Source organism: Hyaena hyaena, unplaced genomic scaffold, assembly GCF_003009895.1.
Source record: "Hyaena hyaena isolate Hyena2069 unplaced genomic scaffold, ASM300989v1 scaffold_1635, whole genome shotgun sequence".
Lineage (NCBI taxonomy): Eukaryota > Metazoa > Chordata > Mammalia > Carnivora > Hyaenidae > Hyaena > Hyaena hyaena.
Window position 1 is genome coordinate 92939 of NW_024082247.1, and position 21873 is coordinate 114811.

The following is a 21873-nucleotide window of genomic DNA, read 5'->3' on the forward strand; positions in this document are numbered from 1 at the left end:
CGTTAGAAGGCTCTCTCAGTGGATTCTGCGTCTTTTTTCTCCCAATCTCTCAGGTTTTGTAATGTTTCCAATGGCTTCAGATCTTTTCTGTGTGATGTATGGGCGCGAGTGCAAGTACGGAGCTCCTTACTTCTCCGCCATCTTGCCCTCTCTCCAAGGTGATATCAGACTTTACACAAAAGTTATATCAGACTTTAAAACCAAAGACTGTATCAAGAGATGAAGGGCAGTATATCATAATAAAGGGGACAATCCTATAAGAAGATATAAAAATTGTAAATATTTATGGACCAAAATGAGAGCACTCAAATGTATAAAATAATTAATAACAAACATAAAAGAATGAATTAATAATAAAATAATAGTAGGGGACTTTAACACCCCACTTATATCAATGAACATATCATCTATACAGGAAATAAAACAGGAAACATTGGCTTTGAATGACACATTGGACCCAATGGACTTAATAGATATATTCAGATATATATCCTAAAACAGCAGCATATACGATTCTTTTGATCCCATTTACAATTACATCATAAAGAATAAAATACCGAAAAATAAATTTAACCAAAAAGGTGAAAGGTCTGTACACTGAAAACTATTAGACACTAATAAAAGAAATTAAAGACACAAAAATATTTAAAGATATTCAATGCTCATGGATTAGAAGAATTAATATTGCTAAAATGTCCGTATTATCCAAAGTAATCTACAGATTCAATGCAACCCCTATCAAAATCATAGTTTCATTTTTCACAGAAATAGAAAAAAAATGAAATTACAAAAGATCCTGAATAATCAAGCAATCCTGAGAAAGAACAAAAGTGGAGGTATCACACTCTCCATTTACAAACTGTACTAGAAAGCTATAGTAAACAAAAGAGTATGGTATTGGCCTAAAAACAGATACACAGATCAGTTGAAGAGAATTGAGAGTCCAGACTCAGACACACATGGACAATTAATTTATGACAAAGGAGCCGAGAACATACAATGGAGAGTGAATAGTCTCCTCAATAAGTGGTGCTGGGAAAACTAGACAGCCACATGCAAAGAAATGAAATTAATTCAATACCTTACCCCACACACACAAAAAAATAATTCAAAATGGATTTAAGATTTGAACATAAGACCTGAAAACAAATTCCTAGGAGAATACATAGGTGGCAAGGTCTTTGACATCAGTCTTATTATGTTTTTGTGGATTGATGACAAAGGTAAGAGAAACAAAAGCAAAAATAATCAAATGGGACTTCATCAAACAAAAAAGCTTCTACACAGCTAAAGAATCATCATCAAAACATAAAGGCAATCTACTGAATGGGAGAATAGATTTGCAAATCATATCTGATAAGGAGTTAAAATTAAAATACATAAAGAACTCCTACAACTCAACTGATCAAAAATGGACAGAGGATCTGAATAGACATTTTTTCCAAAGAAGACATAAAGGTGGGCAACAGGCACATAAAATGATGTTCAACATAACAAATTATTAGGGAAATATCAATCAAAAGCACAATGACACATCTATCACGTCTCACACCTCTTAGAATGGGTATTATCAAAAAGAAAAAAAATAGCAAGTGCTGGAGAGGATGTGGAGAAAAGGGAACTCTTGTACAGTATTGGTGGGAATATAAATTCGTATTGCCACTGTAGAAAACAGTATGGAGATTCCTCAAAAAATTAAGAATATTTCTACCGTATGATCTAGCTACTCCATTTCTGGGTATTTATCTGAGGAATATAAAAAGAGTAATTCAAAAAGATATATGTACTCCTATGTTCATTGGAGCATTATTTGGATAAGATGTGGATGAGGTGCCTGGCTGGCTCAGTCAGTAATGCATGTGACTTTTGATCTTGGGGCCATAAGTTCAAGCTCCATGTTGGGTATAGAGATTCCTAAAACAGATAAACAAACAAAAATATGGAAACTACCTAAGTGTCCATTGATGGATGAATGAATAAAGACAATGTGGTACACACACAAATAGAATTAATCCATAAAGAACAATGAAAATTCACCATTTGTGACAAGATGGATAGACCTTAAGGGTGTTATGCTAAGTGAATTAAATCATTCAGAGAAAGGGACATACCCTATGATTTCACTCATATGTGGAATCTAAAACAAAACAAAATTACACAAAAACAAAGTCATAAATACAGAGAACATATTGATGGTTACCAGAGGGAAAGGGGGTTGGAGGGTGAGTGAAATAGGTGAAGGGGGTAGATTATATGAATGGTAGTAACTATGCGTTTGATGGTAATCATTTTGCAGTGAATACATATGTTGGATTATGATGCTATACACATGAAACATATATAAGGTTATATACTAATTTTACCTCAATTAAAAAAAACTCTTGACTTTGTAAAAGTATTTCTTTATATAGTATACTGCTGTATTAAATTAAGGCATGGATTGTATTTATTTTTTAATATTTATTTATTTTTGAGAGAGAGACAGAGCGAGAGCAGGGGAGGGGGAAGTAGAGAGGGAGACACAGAATCTGAAGCAGGCTCTAGGCTCTGAACTGTCAGCACAGAGCCGGATGTGGGACTCAGACTTACAATCTATGAGATCATGACCTAAGCCAAAGTTGATGCTTAACCCACTGAGCCACCAGGTGCCACAAGGCATGGATTTTAAAGAAAATAAAGATTTTATATAGTTACAGACTGTGATGTAACATTTTTACTTAACCGGTTATGGTTGCTATAGTTTATCAATTTACATATATTTTAGAATGCTTTGCATTATATAATGTATAAGTACATCATTTATAGTAAACACAAATATATTTGGGACTAGAAATCAAACCCTGATATTATTCCTAAAAGAAACTAAGTTCAGCACATGTAATTTTAACTTATAGCACGTTTCCTGGAATCTAAGTTTTTAAATGTGCAAGGACTACTTGTATATGACTAGGTGTGTACAGAAAATGGGGGCAACTGACGATAACACAAGTCAACTGGACAAATAGTGTAGCATGAAAATTTGTGTTAGAGAAAAGTACAGTTTTATAATAGTTAAATTTGAGATATTGACTGGAAAGGGTGATAAAAGAGGGTTGTGAAATATCTCAATCTACTTTTAAAAATCCTCATATATCTGAGATGGCATTGAGGTCTTACTAAAACTAAAAGCTTATAGCCTATGATTTTACAGTTTATGTTAGAAGCAGTTGAACTCATCTGATAACAAGATGGCATCCATTTATAGTACTGTCTCCTAATGTATTTGTCCAAAGGACAGACATATTATTGCATTGGAAATAATATAAGATTTGTCTTAAGTTCAAATTCTCCTTCTCGCTCTTTCATATTCTTGGATAAGTTATTTATCATCTCCATATCTCAGTTTCCTCAGTTATAAAATTGGTATGGTATTAATAGTGCTTACTTGACAGTTGCGAGGAAAAAAAGGATATGATGAAAGTAATTTGTAAACTATAAAATGCTGTACATTTTCTATGATAGAATATTTTTTTAAAGTCTGGAATTGGAAACTGCTCCAAGAAAATAACCTCTTGATATTAGCAAGCATAATAGCATTTACAGTATAGGGATCCAAGAAGGAGAAGAGAGAGAAGGAGTCAGAAAAATTACCTGAAGAAATAATAGCTGAATATTTCCCTAACTGGGGGAACAATTGGACATCCAAGGCCAGGAAGCACAGAGAGCCTGTAACAAGACTAACCCAAGAAGGTCCACAGCAAATTACATAATAATTAAAATAAGGGATCCCACAACAAATAAGAGCCCTGGACCTGATGGCTTCCCTGGGGAATTCTACCAGACATTTAAAACAGAATTAATCCCAATTCTTCTCAAGCTATTTCAAAAAACAGAAATCGAAGGAAAACTCCCGGACTCATTTTATGAAGCCAGCATCACTCTGATTCAGCCAGACAGAGATCCAGCAAAAAAAGAGAACTATAGGCCAATATCCTTGATGAATACGGATGCAAAAATTCTCAACAAGATCCTTGCAAACCAAATCCAGCAGCACATAAAAAGAATCATCCACCAAGATCAAGTGGGATTCATTCCTGGGTTACAGGGCTGGTTCAACATTCGCAAATCAATCAATGTGATCCATCATATCAATAAAAGAAAAGATAAAAACCATATGATCCTGTCAATAGATGCAGAAAAAGCATTTGACAAAATACAGCATCCCTTCTTAATAAAGACTCTCGAGAAAGTTGGGATAGAAGGAACCTACTTAAACATCATCAAAGCCATCTATGAGAAGCCTTCAGCTAACATCATCCTCAACGGGGAAAAACTGAGAGCTTTCCCCCTGAGATCAGGAACACGACAGGGATGTCCACTCTCACCACTGTTGTTTAACATAGTGCTGGAAGTCCTAGCATCAGCCATCAGACAACAAAAGGAAATCAAAGGCATCAGAATTGGCAAAGAGGAAGTCAAACTTTCACTCTTCGCAGATGACATGATACTCTACATAGAAAACCCGACAGACTCCACCAGAAGCCTACTAGAACTGATCCAAGAATTCAGCCAAGTTGCAGGGTACAAAATCAACGTACAGAAATCGGTTGCATTTTTATACACCAATAATGAAGCAACAGAAAGAGAAATCAAGAAACTGATCCCATTCACAATTGCACAAAAAACCATAAAATACCTCGGAATAAACCTAACCAAGGATACAAGAGATCTGTATGATGAAAACTATAGAAAACTTATGAAGGAAATTGAAGAAGACACAAAGAAATGGAAAAACATTCCATGCTCATGGATAGGAAGAATAAATATAGTTAAGATGTCATTACTACCTAAAGCACTCTACACATTCAATGCAATTCCAATCAAAATTGCACCAGCATACTTCTCAAAACTAGAACAAACTATCCAAAAATTTGTATGGAACCACAAAAGACCCCGAATAGCCAAAGTAATACTGAAAAATAAAACCAAAACGGGAGGTATCACCATCCCAGACTTCAGCCTCTACTACAAAGCTGTCATCCTCAAGACAGTATGGTATTGGCACAAAAACAGACACATAGACCAATGGAACAGAATTGAGAACTCAGAAGTGGACCCAAAAGTATACAGCCAACTGATCTTTGACAAAGCAGGAAAGAATATCCAATGGAAAAAAGACAGCCTTTTTAACAGATGGTGTTGGGAGAACTGGACAGCAACATGCAGAAGAATGAAACTAGATCATTTTCTCACACCATGCACAAAAATCAACTCAAAATGGATAAAGGACCTGAACGTGAGACAGGAAACTATCAACACCCTAGAGGAGAAAGCAGGAAACAACCTCCTTGACCTCCACCGCAGCAACTTCTTACTTGACACATCCCCAAAAGCAAGGGAATCAAGAGCAAAAATAAACTGTTGGGACCTCATCAAGATTAAAAGCTTCTGCACAGCCAAGGAAACAACCCAGAAAATTAATAGGCAACCAACGGAATGGGAAAAGATAGTTGCAAATGACATATCAGATAAAGGGTTAATATCCAGAATCTATAAGGAACTCACCAAACTACACGCCCGAAAAACAAACAACCCAGTGAAGAAATGGGCAGAAGACATGAACAGACACTTCTCCAAAGAGGACATCCAGATGGCCAACAGACACATGAAACGATGCTCAGCATCCCTCCTCATCAGGGAAATACAAATCAAAACCACACTGAGATACCACCTCACGCCAGTCAGAGTGGCTAAAATGAGCAAATCAGAGAACTCTAGATGCTGGCGAGGATGTGGAGAAACGGGCACCCTCCTACACTGTTGGTGGGAATGTAAACTGGTACAGCCCCTCTGGAAAACAGTGTGGAGGTTCCTCAGGAAACTAACAATAGAACTCCCTTATGACCCAGCAATAGCACTGCTAGGAATTTACCCAAGGGATACAGAAATGCTGAGGCATAGGAGCACATGTACCCCAATGTTCATAGCAGCACTCTCCACAATAGCTAAAACATGGAAAGAGCCTAAGTGTCCATCAACAGATGAATGGATCAAGAAGATGTGGTTTATCTATACCATGGAATACTACATGGCAATGAGAAAGAATGAAATCTGGCCATGTGTAGCAACATGGATGGACCTTGAGGGTATTATGCTGAGTTAAATAAGTCAGGCAGAGAAGGACAAATACCATATGTTTGTACATATAGGCAGATTAGGAGGAAATTAACGAAGGACCATGGGGGAGAAGAAGGGGAATAATTGTGGGGGAGAGGGAGGGAGGCAAACAATGTGAAACACTTGAATACCTAGAACAAACTGAGGGCAGATGAGGTGTGGGGAGTTGGAGTGGGGTGATGGGCATGGAGGAGGGCACTTGTGGGGATGAACACTGGGTGTTATATGGAAACCAATTTGACGATAAATATTTTTAAAAAATAAATTAAAAAAAAGAATAAAAGAAAAGAAACCAGGAAACAATATCTATGAATGACACGCTTGATCTGATGGACTTAACAGATATATTCAGAACATTCCATCTTAAACAGAAGAATACACATTCTTCTCAAGTGCACATGGGACATTCTCTAGAATAGGTCCCTTATTCAGCTTCAACATATACAAAAGGATTGAGGTCATACAGTGCATCTTTCCTGACAAAAATACTATGAAACTTGAAGTCAACCACAAGAAAAGATCTTGGAATGCCAGAGATACATGGAGGTTATACAACATGCTAGTAAACAGTGAACAGGTCAACAACAAAAGCAAGGAAGAAATTTAAAAAATACAAGGAAACAAATGAAAATGCAACCGCAATGGTCCAAACGTTTGGGATGCAGTAAAAGCACTCCTCAGAAGGAACTTACAAGGTATGGTGTGGTAGGCAATAGAAGCCTACTTAAGAAGCAAGAAAATATATCAAATTAAAAACCTAACCTTACATATAAAGAAGCTAGAGAAACAAGAAATGAAGCCTAATGCCAGCACAAGAAGGGAAATAATAAATATGAGAGCAGAAATAAATGATATACAAATGGAAAAAACAATAGAATATATCAATGAAACCCAGATCTGGTTCTAGGAAACAATTAATATAATTGATTAACCCCTAGCCAGACTTATCAAATAGGAAAGTAAAAGGACACAAATAAATAAAATCACAAACGAGAGAGAGGAGAGGAATAATAAAAATCAATACCATGGAAATACAAATAATTAGAGGAGAATATTATGGAAAATTATATGTTAACCAATTGGACAACCTGGAAGAAATCTATAAATTCCTAGAAACATATAAACCACCTAAAGTAAAACAGGAAGAAATAAAAAGCTTGAAAAGGAACAAAGCAAAGAAATTGAATCCGTATATAAAAATCTCCCAATAAACAAAAGTTCAGGGCCAGATAGCTTCACAGGTGAACTCTACCAAACATTTAAAGAAGAGTTAATACCTATTCTTCTCAAACTATTTCAAATATTCGAATTGGAAGAAAAACTTCCAAATTCACTCTATGAGGCCAGCATTACCCTGATACCAAAACCAGAAAATATTCATTAAAAAAGAGAACTACACGCCAATATCCCTGATGAACACAGATGCAAAAATTCTTAATAATACACTAGAAAATAGAATCTAACAGTACATTAAAAGAATCATTAACCACAATTAAGTGGGATTTATTCCTGGGATCCAAGGGTGGTTCATTATTCCAAAACCAATCAACATGATACGCCACATTAATAAAAGGAAGGATAAGAAACATATAATCATTTCAATAGGTACAGAAAAAGTATTTGACAAAGTACAATATTAATTCATGTTAAAAACCCTTAACAAAGCAGGTTTAGAGGGAATATACCTGAACATCATAAAGGCTATATATGAAAATTCCACAGCTAATATCATCCTCAAGGGGAAAAACAGAGCTTTTCCTCTTTGTCAGGAATAAGACAGGGATGTCCACTCTCACCATTGTTATTCAACATAGTACTGGAAGTCATAATTTCAGCAATCAGACAATAAAAATAATTAAAATGCACCCAAATCAGCAAGAAAGAACTAAGGCTTTCACTATTTGCAGATGACATATACCCTGTATAGAAAACCCAAAAGCCTCACCCCAAAATTGCTAGGACTGATACAGATCAGTAAAGTTGCAGGATACAAAATCAACATACAGAAATCTGTTGCATTTCCATACACCAATAATGAAGTAGCAGGAAGAGAAATCAAGAAATCAATCCTATTTACAATTGCACCCAAAACTATATAATATTTAGGAATAAACCTTACCAAAGAGATGAAAGATCTGTACTCTGAAAAGTATGACATTGATGAAGAAATTGAAAATGACACAAAGAAATGGAAAAACGTTCTTTGCTCATGGATTAGAAGAACAGTTATTGTTAAAATGTCAATAACTACCCAAAGCAATATATACATTTAATGCAATCCCTATCAAAATATCAACAACATTTTTCACAGAGCTGGAACAAACAATCCTAAAATTTGTATGGAATCACAAAAGACCACGAACAGCCAAAGCAACCTTGAAAAAGAAAAGCAAAGCTAGAGGCATCAGAATTCTGGACCTCAAGTATGTTACAAAGCTGTAGTAGTCAAAACAATATTGTACGAAGAATAGACACATAGATCAATGGAACAGAATAGAAAATCCAGAAAGGAACCCATAACCATATGGTCAATTAATCTTTGACAAAGGGGGAAGGAATATCCGAATGGAAAATAGTCTCTTCAACAAAGGGTGTTGGGAAAAGTGGACAGCAACATGAAAAAGAATGAAACTGGATCACTTTCTTACACCATACACAAAAATAAATTCAAAATGGATGAAATACCTAAATGTGAAACAGGAAACCATGAAAATCTTAAAGGAGAACATAGGCAGTATGTGTCTCATCATTTAAAGCCAACTTCTTTTTATTTTTTTGTTTTTTTTATTTTTTTTAAATATTTTTATTTATTTCTAGGAGAGAGAGAGAGACAGCGCGAGCAGGGGAGGGTCAGAGAGAGAGGGAGTCACAGACTGAAACAGGCTCCAGGCTCTGAGCTGGCAGTCAGCACAGAGCCCGACGCGGGGCCCGAACCCACAAACCGCGAGATCATGACCTAAGCGAAAGTCGGACGCTTAACCGACTAAGCCACCCAGGCGACCCGCCAACTTCTTTTTAGAACTGTCTGCTGAGGCAAGGGAAACAGAAGCAAAAATAAGCTATTGAGACTTCATCAAAATAAAAAGCTTCTGCACAGCGAAGTGTGCAATCCACAAAACTAAAAGGTACCCTATAGAATGGGAGAAGACAACATATCTGATAAAGTTTTGGTATTCGAGAATATATAAAGAGCTTATAAAACTCAACACCCCCCCCCAAAATACCCCCAAATAATCCAGTTAAGAAATGGGTAGAAGACAGGAATAGACACTTTTCTAAAGACATCCAGATGCCCAACAGACATAGGAAAAGATGCTCAAGCGAACTCACCCTCAGGGAAATATAAATCAAGACTACAATGAGATATCCCCTCATACTTGTCAGAATGGTAAAATCGACAGCACAAGAAACAACAGGTATTGGTGAGGATAATGTTGGAGAATGGAACCTTCTTATACTGTTGGTGGGAATGCAAACTGATGCAGCCACTATGGAAAACTGTATGAAGGTCCCTCAAAAAGTTAAAAATATAACTACCCTATGCTCCAGCAATTGCACTACTACGTATTTATACAAAGGATACAAAATTACTAATTCAAAGGGATATATGTATCCCAATGTTTATAGCAGCATTATCTACAAGAGCCAAATTATGGAAAGAGCCCCAATGTCCATTGGCTGATGAATGGATAAAGAAGATGTGGTATATACAATGGGCTATTATTCAGCCATATAAAAGAATGAAACCTTGCCATTTGCAAGGACATAGATAGAGCTAGAGAGTGTTATGCTAAGGGAAATAAGTCAGTCAGAGAAAGGCAAATAGAATATGGTTGCATTCATATGTGGAGTTTAAGAAACAAAACAAACAAACATAGGAGGAAAAAAAAGAGGAGAAAACCAAGAAGCTGACCCTTAATACAGAGAAGAAACTGATGGTTATCAGAAGGGAGGAGGGCAGGGGGTTGGGTTAAATAGGTGATGGTATTTAAGGAGGCCACATGTTGTGGTGAGCACTCTGTGTTTCTTACAAGTGTTGAATCACTACATTTTATACTTTAATATTACACTGTATGTTAACTGGAATTTAAATAAAAACTTGAAAAAGAAAAAAAAAAGAAGAGTGATAGCTGAAGGAAGTAGGTCAAAATACAGTCAATTTTTCAATAAAAGGTCAACAGGAATAGATAAGGGAGCTGGTTGTGTTATAATTTCTGCTGAGCAAGAATTCTTTCCCTTTGTAACTGAATATTGGAACATTTTATCTTCCTTAGTCCTAGTAACCTGCCTTGCTCTGAAACTGGACTTCCAGGTAGAGACCCTGGACCTAGATAACCTAATTGTAAGCATTTAGAAATGCATGTTTCCCATCTCTGCTCCTCATCTCAATGCCTTTCCATGTCCTCATCAGACTCATTCACTCCAGTTCTGACAAGTACAATTTCTCACTCAAAATTTTTGTCAGCTATTGAATTATTGGGACCAGTTGCTAAAAATTACTCTCTGATGTCTGGTATTAGCAACATAAATGCTAATTTATGTAGTAAGCATAAAATCATGAGGAGACAAAAACAGGTGATGGTAGGGGCATGTGAACATGAGAATTTAACTTTCAGCTTTTCACACACACACAAATCTAATTATGACTCAAAAATCTGGTGGGAGAAAGGTGGAAGGACAAACTTATGCTTCCTCATTTTTCCTTTGCTGCTCTGCCTTTTAGAAAAGTAGACTACATGCATGTGAAGGCTTGCCCACATATACGTCTTTTATTTCTTTGTGTATGTAAACCAGTCTGAGAAAATGAGAATGAGATTTTAAAGAAAATTTAATCATTGTGAAAAAATTTGGGTAGAGAAAGGTGAGCTGCTGCCCATTGATTAAATTAACTGAAGCAAAACACCATGAGTTTTTTGGAAGGATTGTTTACAAATATACACAGCAATGTTTATTATGTTTCGTGACTTATCTGAATGTTTATAAATCATGGTATCACAAACCTGGTAAGAAAGCTTCTAGGCTGCTATTTAATCCAACCTAAGCCACCCACATATGCTAAACAAATCTGGCCATACTTGCCCTTCTCTATCCAAAGGTCACTTATGAGGTTGACATGATTATATAATCTTTTTGGACACTATTTTCTCACTATACTACATTCGTTGTGTTAACATGGTTTTAGTGTTTGGTCTGCTGGGTGGAGACTTCTTTATGAGCCTACTTACCTTGGTTTTCCTCCTCATTTTCTTCCCAGGGCTTTTCATTTGCTAGGAGTGGGTTCTGCGACTCGCTCATAGATCTCATAGGGAAGGAGTGTCCATCACCAGGACTATTGGAGAAAGGAAGGGAGTGAGCTCTTGCAGATGACATAGACTTTTTATGAAGGCTATAGCCCTCCTAGAAATAGGAGGGGGTTCTTAGAAAGGTTTAAACCATTTAGCTTATTGGCTAAAGCCATGGTGGCATAGGGTTTTACAATAGCATCCTTTAGTTGCTCCATTGCTCTCAATTTCTAGATCTTCTTTGTCTGCATCAGTGTCAACTGTTTTCGTTTGTAAGTAACTGTTTAATTTGTTTCCCACAATGCCCAATTATGGCAAAATGAACATATAGCAAGCTTCATATGATCATCCCAATTTATATCTCATTATCTTGTTGCTTGGGTTCTAAATTTTCAACAAAAAATAGTAAATTCAGAATCACTGATATAGTGGAGATAAGTTGCTGTGAACTGGTGATAAATATTAGTGTCTGAATGCCCTTTTATTTGGCTTCTATGGTAGAAAGGTTATTAGGAACTGTGGGAAACAGCCAGAGTGTGGCATCTCTACGAGTGTAGATTCTGGGGGCAATTACCTGCATGTGGGATCCACTTGTAGATAACTATCGTAATGTACAACCATTTCTTTGGTTAATCTCTGGCCACTAACAGATGGGATACACTGGAGGGAACTAAGTTGGCCCTGACTGTAGTGGGCTACAGTTTGAACATTTGAGTATATATATCTGAATATATTGCAAATTTATATCTGACTGACTTTTGGATTACTCATTTTATATTACTTATGCCTTTACTCCTGTTCATAATTGTGGTTAACTGAAAGTTGACAAATTCTATTGATAGCTCTCTAAGAGGATGTAAGTATACTGATTATAAGTGAATTGGCTTTGATTTTGGCTTTTGATTTTTTCTTCCAGAAAAGACTCATTTTAGATCTCCCTTTGATGTAGTGATAGAGTGTGTGTTTTGTGTGGCTGTGTGTTAGTGGAGTGAAAATAATTGCTGGTGACAATTATTAATCAATATTACCCACAACATAGTTTTGTCTTGTGCTTTATAGCCAGGATAGTAGGATATACCACAGATCTTAAATAAATGGGTTTGTAAAAGAATAAGTGATACAGAGGAAGTATCAGAGCAATGAGTAAGGGGGAAAATAAAATTTTTCTTAATTATCACCCTACTCCAACAAAGTTTCCTCAAATAAGTGAACAGACAGATGTATCCCTGAGGAATGCATCTAAAGGGAGCTTCAAGACTCTATAAGTAAGCTTTGCTCCAGAGATAGTTCACTTGGTGTTAGTTCAATGTGGCTCATCAAGCCACTCAGGGGACACAAGCTCGCCTCCCTTTCACTGTTTTCCTTTCATTCCTGCTTCAATTCTAAGAATTACCTATAATTTCTAAATCAATCTTTGTTCCTACTTTTTACATTAATTACCTTCATAAAAGTAATATAGACATTTCACCCCAAAATATAAAAATGGAGAGAAGAAAAATATAAAACTACTGCCCTTACCATTTATCCACTTATAGCATTTTTAGGTTATATGTCCCCTATGTTGTTTTTCTTCTGCGTGTATTTGTACATATTTTTAATTGCAGAGTACACACCATTTGAATTCTACATTTTTCACTTAAAAATAGTGAGCATTTCCTTTAATTGTGACATAGTCTTAATATAGTCATACTTTTGACTACATAAAAGTCTAGTCAGTGGGGATATATATATATATATATATATATATATATATGGCATATTGTTGAATATTTAGGTTGGATGTTTACTAATTATTGGCTGGAAATAATGCTGTGATGAACATTTTTGTGGCTAGTTTGTTTTTAGGATACATTTTTGGAAGTGTAATTACTTGACAATGGACATGGGAATTCTTATGATTCTTGATGCATATTACCAAATTCATTTATAAAAGAATGGTACCAGTTTACAATGTTTCAAAGCATGAGAATGCCTATTTATCATACCTTCACTTCCTAATTTGTCTTTACTAATCTAGAAATAAAAAACTTGGGGAATATAGTTTTTCGTTGGACTTATGACTTATTGCATACTACAATTAAAATTGAATTTGTTACTTCAAGGCATGGTCCAGCCTCAACTTCTTTTAGTGGTAGTAATTACTTACCTGGACCCAGTAGGTATTAACCAGAACTTCTTGTTATCTCCAAACACTTGCTGGATATTTTTGATGAAGCCAAGGTTGAACCCATTTTTCTCTGGGCCACTTGTAAACACTGGATTACAGAAGGCCTCTAGGGCAGGATAGGGGAGTTGAAGAGGAAGAAAGCAACAAAAGAACAAATTCAGGGCTAACATGATTTTACAGTACTCCATGAATGTGACTTGCTTCTACAATATCTTTTTGTTGTGGTAGCATAGGCCTGTCTTGTTTAGTTATTGCTCAATTACTTAGTAAAAACTAGTTTAATCACTTACTAAAAGCAATTTTGTTATTAAATGCAAATGATTGATACTCTTAAAAAAGACAGAAGAAACACATAATAGTAGAAATAATTAAGCAGCCATGGGGGTACTATATATTTTATACTGCTGCATGTAAGGAGTGAAAGAACAAATTTAACAGTACTTTATTTGAATCTAAATGGCAACAGGAGCCAAATGGTCTCCCTCTTTAGAGCTGGGACTAAAGTAATGATGCATGAAGAGATGATAATGACATTGATTTGATTTTGAAACATTTCAGAAATAATGTTTACTCTAAAACCTGCAATGTAAGAAACTGAGGTTTACTCAAGAAAAAATGTCAGTAGATGAACTATAATCACCTCAAGGACTGAGGAATTGAACCATGTTAGTGCACATTATTTTTAGACACACATTAATCCCATTAAGCAAACGCTTTCACTGTTGGACTGGCTGCATCTGGCCATTTCCTATTTGTTCTTTTGTCATCCTAAAGCTTTTAGTACTTTTCTACTTTGCAGTTATGTCTAAGCCAAATGTGCTGACCTACCACCCTAGCAAGTAAGTGCTAGATATTTGGTTTAGAAAAGTAGTGTAAATACTTTCTTAGCTGTTGGCATTATTGGTAAATGAGTTCCAAATGTAAAGTAGCTTTTGTACTAAACTTTCTCAAATCTATCTTAGCTAAACATTAACCAGTTGGACACTTTCTCCTTTTTCCTCATGCATTAATTTGTATACAATGTATTTGTTTTACTATAGATGAAATAAAATTGTTGCACTGGAATCCATCAGAAACATAATTCTCCAAGTAACAGATGACAGTATAGGTAACAGAAAAAAAAAGTCATTTCTTGTACTAATTTTCTAGAAACTCGCCTGTTAAGTGTATTCATCTCATTCCCAGTCCTCCACAGCTCTTTGATGATTGTACATATCCAATGATTTGTTGGTTTGAATTATTTCTCAAGACTCTGTCTTTGGATGCACTCAATAATTTAGATTCTTCTATCTTTATTAACCTTCACCTCCCCCTTCTGATGTTCCTTTCTGTATTTTTTTCCCCTTCACTTCCTCAGGTGAACACCTTTTAGAATTTTTTCAAGCCACAAATTTGGGGACCTATTACCCAGTGTGAATTACAAAGAGCAATGGTCAATTTTTGGTTTTCTGTGAGGTTTCATTCAATAATGCTTTCTTTAGTTTGCAAGCTTAATTCACTATGGCTCTCCAGTTTGGTAAAACGTGTTTACATCTGTCTCAGTTTAGAGGCAAAGGAATGTCACTAAAACTAAAATGCCTCACTGGAACATTTTCTCTTCCTTGGGAATAATCTACAGGCCACTATGATATACATTAATGTGTTTTTCCCCTAGCCTTAATATACAGTCTTACCTAAGGTGGTTTTGTTTCTGCTGACAAGCCAACAATGGTAACCAAAGAGAATCACAAGGCTGACAAAAAACATGCAGGCCACAAAGAGGAGAAAAAGAACATGGAACTTTGAGCCAACACTGGGCAATTCCCCCTAGAAAAGAAATAATAAGCAAATAGAAACAAAGGATTAAAGTATTAAGGCTTAACTAGTTTTTCTATATGTTAGCACTTTTCTCGTATGTATAAAATGTCTAGCTGCAATAAAAAATAGGTTTTATAAAATTTTTACAAAAGAGTTCCTTCTGTTGATGACCATACCACATTATAATATGTTTTCAGCCTGTAAAGCCTAAAATGGATCCTTGATTAAGTTCAGTGTAAGATAGAGTATATAATGCAGCAATTAGAATAGTGTAAAAAGGGTATACTCAGGCCATAATTGATATGCAACCTCTTAAAGCTTGTACTCCATTTAGTTTGTACATTATAAGTCATTTGGCCAGAGGTGATCTTGAGGTCATATGGTTCATCCTCTTGTCTCAAGATGGGTTATTCTGAAATACTTTATATGTCATGTTTCCTTGAATATATGTGTTGAAAAGGTCACAACATATGTGTGTTGAAAACAAGTTAAGACATATAGTAGAAAGTTAAAATGTTCTACCTATAAGTTATAACTTGATGTAAAAGTTACTGCATATTTTGTGTGGTTCTTTTTTATTAAAAAGCTATAGCTGACGTAGAATATGCTGGCATATCACATCCCATCAAATAGCTCTTTAGACTTTAAAATCAATCAGGATTTGACAGGCAATTGTAAAAGTAGGCAGCTAATGACTTTTATAGTATTCTGTGACATCTTATTGGAGAATAAGCGGCACCAGCTTTCTTTTCTTACATGCAGCCCTAGATGAGAATAAATTTTCTAAAGTTTTATAGCATGCATGATGTATAACATTTGTCTTATGAAGAGACCTTAGAAAACATTTTTGATTTTGGAGTAAGAAGTTGAGAGAACTTTTTTATTTCCCCTTTCCTATGATCACTTTTTTTTTAAATGTTTTATTTATTTATAGGAGAGAGAGAGAGAGACAGTGTGAGCAGGGGAGGGTCAGAGAGAGAGGGAGTCACAGACTGAAACAGGCTCCAGGCTCTGAGCTGGCAGTCAGCACAGAGCCCGACGCGGGGCTCGAACCCACGAACCGCGAGATCATGACCTAAGCGAAAGTCGGACGCTTATCTGACTAAGCCACCCAGGCGCCCCATCCTATGATCATTGTTTTGGCATGATGAATTGCATTAAAGTATTTCCAAACGCTCTTGAGTTTTGATTGAAGTGGACCTTAACATTAGGATCTGGTTCTACTTAAGTTTAGAAGGAAAAATTAAGACTTGGAAACACTTGGCAAAATCAGATAGCACAGATTTTTTCCCCTTTCTTTAAGAAGATTTTTATTCATTTTGATGTAAGGAAATGTTGGGGTGTATGTTTGAAGGATGAAGATAAGGGGAAGTCGGTCAAGCAGGTGTTTTTAGCTGAGGGGTGGGCTGTGTGAAATTTGCATAGGGGCAGAGCACCCCAGGAAATGGATACCTCAAGGACTCAACCTTCAGGGATTTTCATCTGAAGCTCCTTTCTGAAATGATCCTTCCACAAAATTTTGACCTAAGCACCCAAACTGAATTTGATTGGTTTGTGTTTGTTTGTTTAGAAAGAGAGAGAGACAGACAGACAGACAGGGACGGAGAGAGAATCCCAAGTAGGCTCCACACTATCAGTGTGAAGCCCGATGTGGGGCTCAAACCCACAAAATATGAGATCATAGCCTGAACTGAAACCAAGAGTCAGATGCTTAACAGACTGAGCCACCCAGGTGCCCCTGTATTTGTTTTGTTTTAAATTTATGGGAAAGGTTTTATATACTGTTTTGTAGTGGTTTTGGCCTAGCTAGGTTTTTGCTTTCATAATCTCTGATTTTTTAGTATATTTGTTAAAGTTTTAAAAGCTTACATTTATCTCAAAATGGATAAAGCACCTGAACGTGAGACAGGAAACCATCAAAACCCTAGAGGAGAAAGCAGGAAACAACCTCCTTGACCTCCACAGCAGGAATTTCTTACTTGACATATCCCCCAAAGCAAAAGAATCAAGAGCAAAAATAAACTTTTGGGACCTCATCAAGATTAAAACCTTCTGCACGGCAAAGGAAACAATCCATAAAACTAATAGGCAACCGATGGAATGGGAAAAGATAGTTGCAAATGACATATCAGATCAAGGGTTAATATCCAAAATCTGTAAGGAACTCAGCAAACTCCACACCCGAAAAACAAACAACCCAGTGAAGAAATGGGCAGAAGATATGAACAGACACTTCTCCAAAGAGGACATCCAGATGGCCAACAGACACAGGAAACGATGCTCAGCATCCCTCCTCATCAGGGAAATATAAATCAAAACCACACTGAGATACCACCTCACACCAGTCAGAGTGGCTAAAATGAGAAAATCAGAGAACACGAGATGCTGGCGAGGATGTGGAGAAACGGGCACCCTCCTACACTGTTGATGGGAATGTAAACTGGTGCAGCCCCTCTGGAAAATAGTGTGGAGGTTCCTCAAAAAATTAACACTAGAACTCCCCTATGACCCAGCAATAGCACTGCTAGGAATTTACCCAAGGGATACAGGAGTGCTGATGCATAGGGGCACATGTACGGTAATGTTCATAGCAGCACTCTCCGCAATAGCTAAAACATGGAAAAAGCCTATGTGTCCATCAACAGATGAATGGATCAAGAAGATGTGGTTTAGGTATACGATGGAATACTACATGGCAATGAGAAAGAATGAAATCTGGCCATGTGTAGCAACATGGATGGACCTTGAGGGTGTTATGCTGAGCGAAATAAGTCAGGCAGAGAAGGACAAATACCCTATGTTTGCACGTATAGGAGGATTAAGAGGAACTTGACGGATGACCATGGGGGAAAAGAATGGGGGAAATAGTGGGGGAGAGGGAGAGAGGTAAACCATGAGACTCTTGAATGCTGAGAACAAACTGAGGACTGATGGGTGTGGGGGGAGGATGGGCATGGAGGAGGGCACATGTGGGGATGAGCACTGGGTGTTATATGGAAACCAAGTTGACAATAAACTATTTATATATATAAAAATGAAAACTCTAAAGAGCCCACAACAAACTGAAGAAAAAAAGCATACGATTATTTTACTTCTAATCTTTCATGTTTAAGCGGTGCAATAGGAAATGTCTGGGGAAGAGGGACTGATAGAGTCAGTTCAAACCCTGGTTGGCTGAGCTGGAAGTCTTTTCCTCCCCTAATTACTTTTGCAGAACTCTCTTTTGTCTGCCAAGGGACATTCCTTGATAAAGTCCTTTTGTTGTTGTTGTTGTCGTTGTTGTTGTTAGAAGAGGTTGACAGCCCTATGTTCAAAATTACCTTCCCAGGAGATAACCAAGGCTAAATTACTCAAAGCAATAGCCACCAGAACAGTTCAGGGGAATATTGGTAGAATAATATTACTATCTTGGTTCTAAAATAATTCATAATCTCTGTGAGGAGATTCATGGCCCACTGTGGAAGGTGTATATTACTATATTTTTTATAAAGCAAAGATAAATTTCATATCAAAGTAGCTACTCTTTAAATTAATATATATATTATTAATATGTAATTATTATATATATAAATATTATATATATAATATAAACATGCTCTGATGGTCTTCTGAATTCTTTATTGCAAAGGGCCTATAGCTTTTCCATAGCAGGACCATAATGGGCAATAGGATATGGTACAGTGTTTAAAATCATTAGGCGTAGGGTGAGACAGCTTCTAGTCCTGACTTTGAAATTTACAAGCTGGGTGATCCTAAGTCGCTTAAGTACAATAAGCCTCAGTTTTATCATTTTTAAATGAGACTAACAATTCTTGTTTTATGTACTTTACAAGTTTGTGGTGAGGAGAAGATGAGATAATAGATATTAAAGTGCTTTGAAAATTGCAAACTATTATACAAATGGGGGTTGCTGTTCTTCGGAGGACCACTAGTCTCCTTGATACATGATTTTTTAAATATATGGCAGTGTTTACTTTTCATTTTAAGGTAAGACAATTTAAACTGAGAAAGCCATCTCTAAACCACACCGAAGTGCTTTCTGGCTGGAGAGACTGCAAAGAAGCATTTCCCTGAATTTTCAATGAACTTTTCATTATGAGGGCAAGCCAAGACAAGTTTTCTTACATCCCATCTGTCAGGCATGAGCTAGTCTACTATAGAGAAAAAATGAGGGACTAGGAAAAGGACAAGGCTATGTTCATCTTGTGCTTGTGAATACTGGTATATTTCTGGTAATCCATATCCAAATATTATCTTTCAAGACTAAAAAAAAGCACACAGAACCTGGATGGCATTTTAGTATTTGATTATTGATTGTTTAGGTGGGCTAAGGCAAAATGTATAAAATGCAACATTGTTTACTGTTATGAATTCTTAAACAGTAGCCTACTGTGTTATGGACCAAGTAATGTCTGTAGTGAAAACCAAGGCTGGCACTTTTCCTGCTGAATTGGATACAGTGGATTTTCTTTACATTCAGAGTAGTAGTTAAGTGTGCAAATGGGATACCAAACAGGTCATGAAAACCTGAGCAATAGAAAAGAGATACTATGTTGTGGAAAGGAGCCAGAACTGCCAAAATAATGAAACATTTTGTATTTGAGGAAAATTTATGAGAAAATTTCATTTCTGCTTATACTTTTATATCTCTGAGTTGAATATTTTAATATCCATTATATAATTCCTGATTCTTAAATTTATTAAATATCTGAATTAATTAAGCAAATTAAAGGTAGAATGGAAAGCACATATTATAATTTTCTACACTATAGTTTCTACACTAATAGGGATCAAAGCATTAGTTAATAATTTAAATAGTCTCAGGTATTTAGATTCTCACCGACTTGTGTTTTTCCTTTGCTCTCTAGTTTATTATGAACCATATTTTGGTCACAAGATTCACATTCTTCCCCTGCTGCTTTACCACTTCACCTGAGGTGAGAGATTCCTGTTTATATAGGCTCTTGTGCAATTCCTAAAGTAATAACTAATAGCTCTGCCCAAATCTGTCTTTTGCTATTTAGGTTCAGTTTAGACAGTCCTCATCATGGAAGGTTATGATATTTTAACTGCTGTACTGGAGTTGTGGGGCAGGGATATCTTTTGGAGTCCATCGGCATGAAATTAAAAAAAAATTCACTACATGGCTGCCAGACCCCATACATATACATAAATTAAAAGTATGCCTTTAATTCTTTTGAAAATGGATGGGATATGGTTGAAATCTTCAAGTAGAAGAAATATGAAATGCTTTTTAGATTTTACTATAGTTATTGGAATCATATTTTGAAAGGTAAAATACTTTCAACATACATTTCATTTGATCTTGGCAATGAGCCAGTGACGTGGGTAACAGAGCCAGTATTAGAACTCAGTTTTCCTATTTCCCAACCCAGTGTTTGTCATACACAGTTCAAATAATACAAAGTTCAACTAAGACTCTTCTTTTCATTTTGGTCACATGTGAAAAGGAGTCAATGAATCTGTCTGTTCAGCAGGAATTTTGCAACTCTCCTTTGAACAGGAAATGAGAAAGGATTTTTCAACAATGAGGAAACACTTTGTTAGCCTTTTCTTAGGAAACTAGAGATTCAGAATTAGTTTCAACATTTTAGAAATCGAAAATTGGTAAGAAGTGGATTTTTATAATTTGACTAGATAAGTACATTGTAATGCATCACTAAGAGTCAAGAGACCACACTCCTAAAGGTCTTAACAAGATTCTCATGTATGGCATAAATTGGTTTAAGTGGAATCCTTAAATAACAAACCTCTAAATCTCAGAATATTCAACATGAGAAACTTGTTTTTGGTGCCTTTCCTGCTGGTTACTTTAGTATTAGCTATTTCAAAGTGTAAATAGAAAAGTTGAAAAAATGTCACAGATTGGAGTGGCTATGTGTTTTTTCTACTTACTTTCCCGTATTTGATGAAATAGTTGAAGACTGTTGTAGCAATGTACAGGAAGTAGAGGACAGAATAAGCTAAAAACTGAAGAAAGAATTTGTAGTTGGAAAATCCAATGCAATTATTAACCCTAAAAAAGTGAAAAAAAGAAAAACTAATTTGAAATCAGGATCCATTGATTGGGAACACACTGATATATAAGTGAACTACGCAATGGAAATATATAACTCCTGCTGCTTCATTATGTGTGTAGAAGAAACTCAACATAAATAGAAGTACCTTAATAGGAACAGACTGGAAAAACAAGTTCATGTCTCACTTGTTTCTCCTTTCACTTATAGGCACAGAGACATGTGGCCTACCTAATAGTTTAGGACTGGTTCCTGACACACCCAAGAAAACTTGAATCTTGGATGCTGAAAAGCTATTACAATCTCAGCAGCTACACTTAGTATAGTGTGGCATGTTCTTTTTGTAGTTGGACAGTTTCAGACTGGTTTTGTAGGTCAGACATACAAAATTTGGAGAATTATTGGTTAACAATCTAGAATATTTCAAATATTA

The 21873-nt window shown here is 36.0% G+C and overlaps 1 protein-coding gene across 1 annotated transcript in view; it reads right to left on the bottom strand.

Moving 5' to 3' along the window:
- The window catches only part of LOC120226153 (palmitoyltransferase ZDHHC15-like), a 236429-nt gene that overhangs the window by 76099 nt on the left and 138457 nt on the right, over positions 1-21873 (bottom strand). The window contains 4 exon segments of the mRNA XM_039224347.1: positions 11382-11485; positions 13585-13711; positions 15279-15411; positions 21319-21439. Of these exon segments, the coding sequence (XP_039080278.1) occupies positions 11382-11485; positions 13585-13711; positions 15279-15411; positions 21319-21439 (485 nt within the window).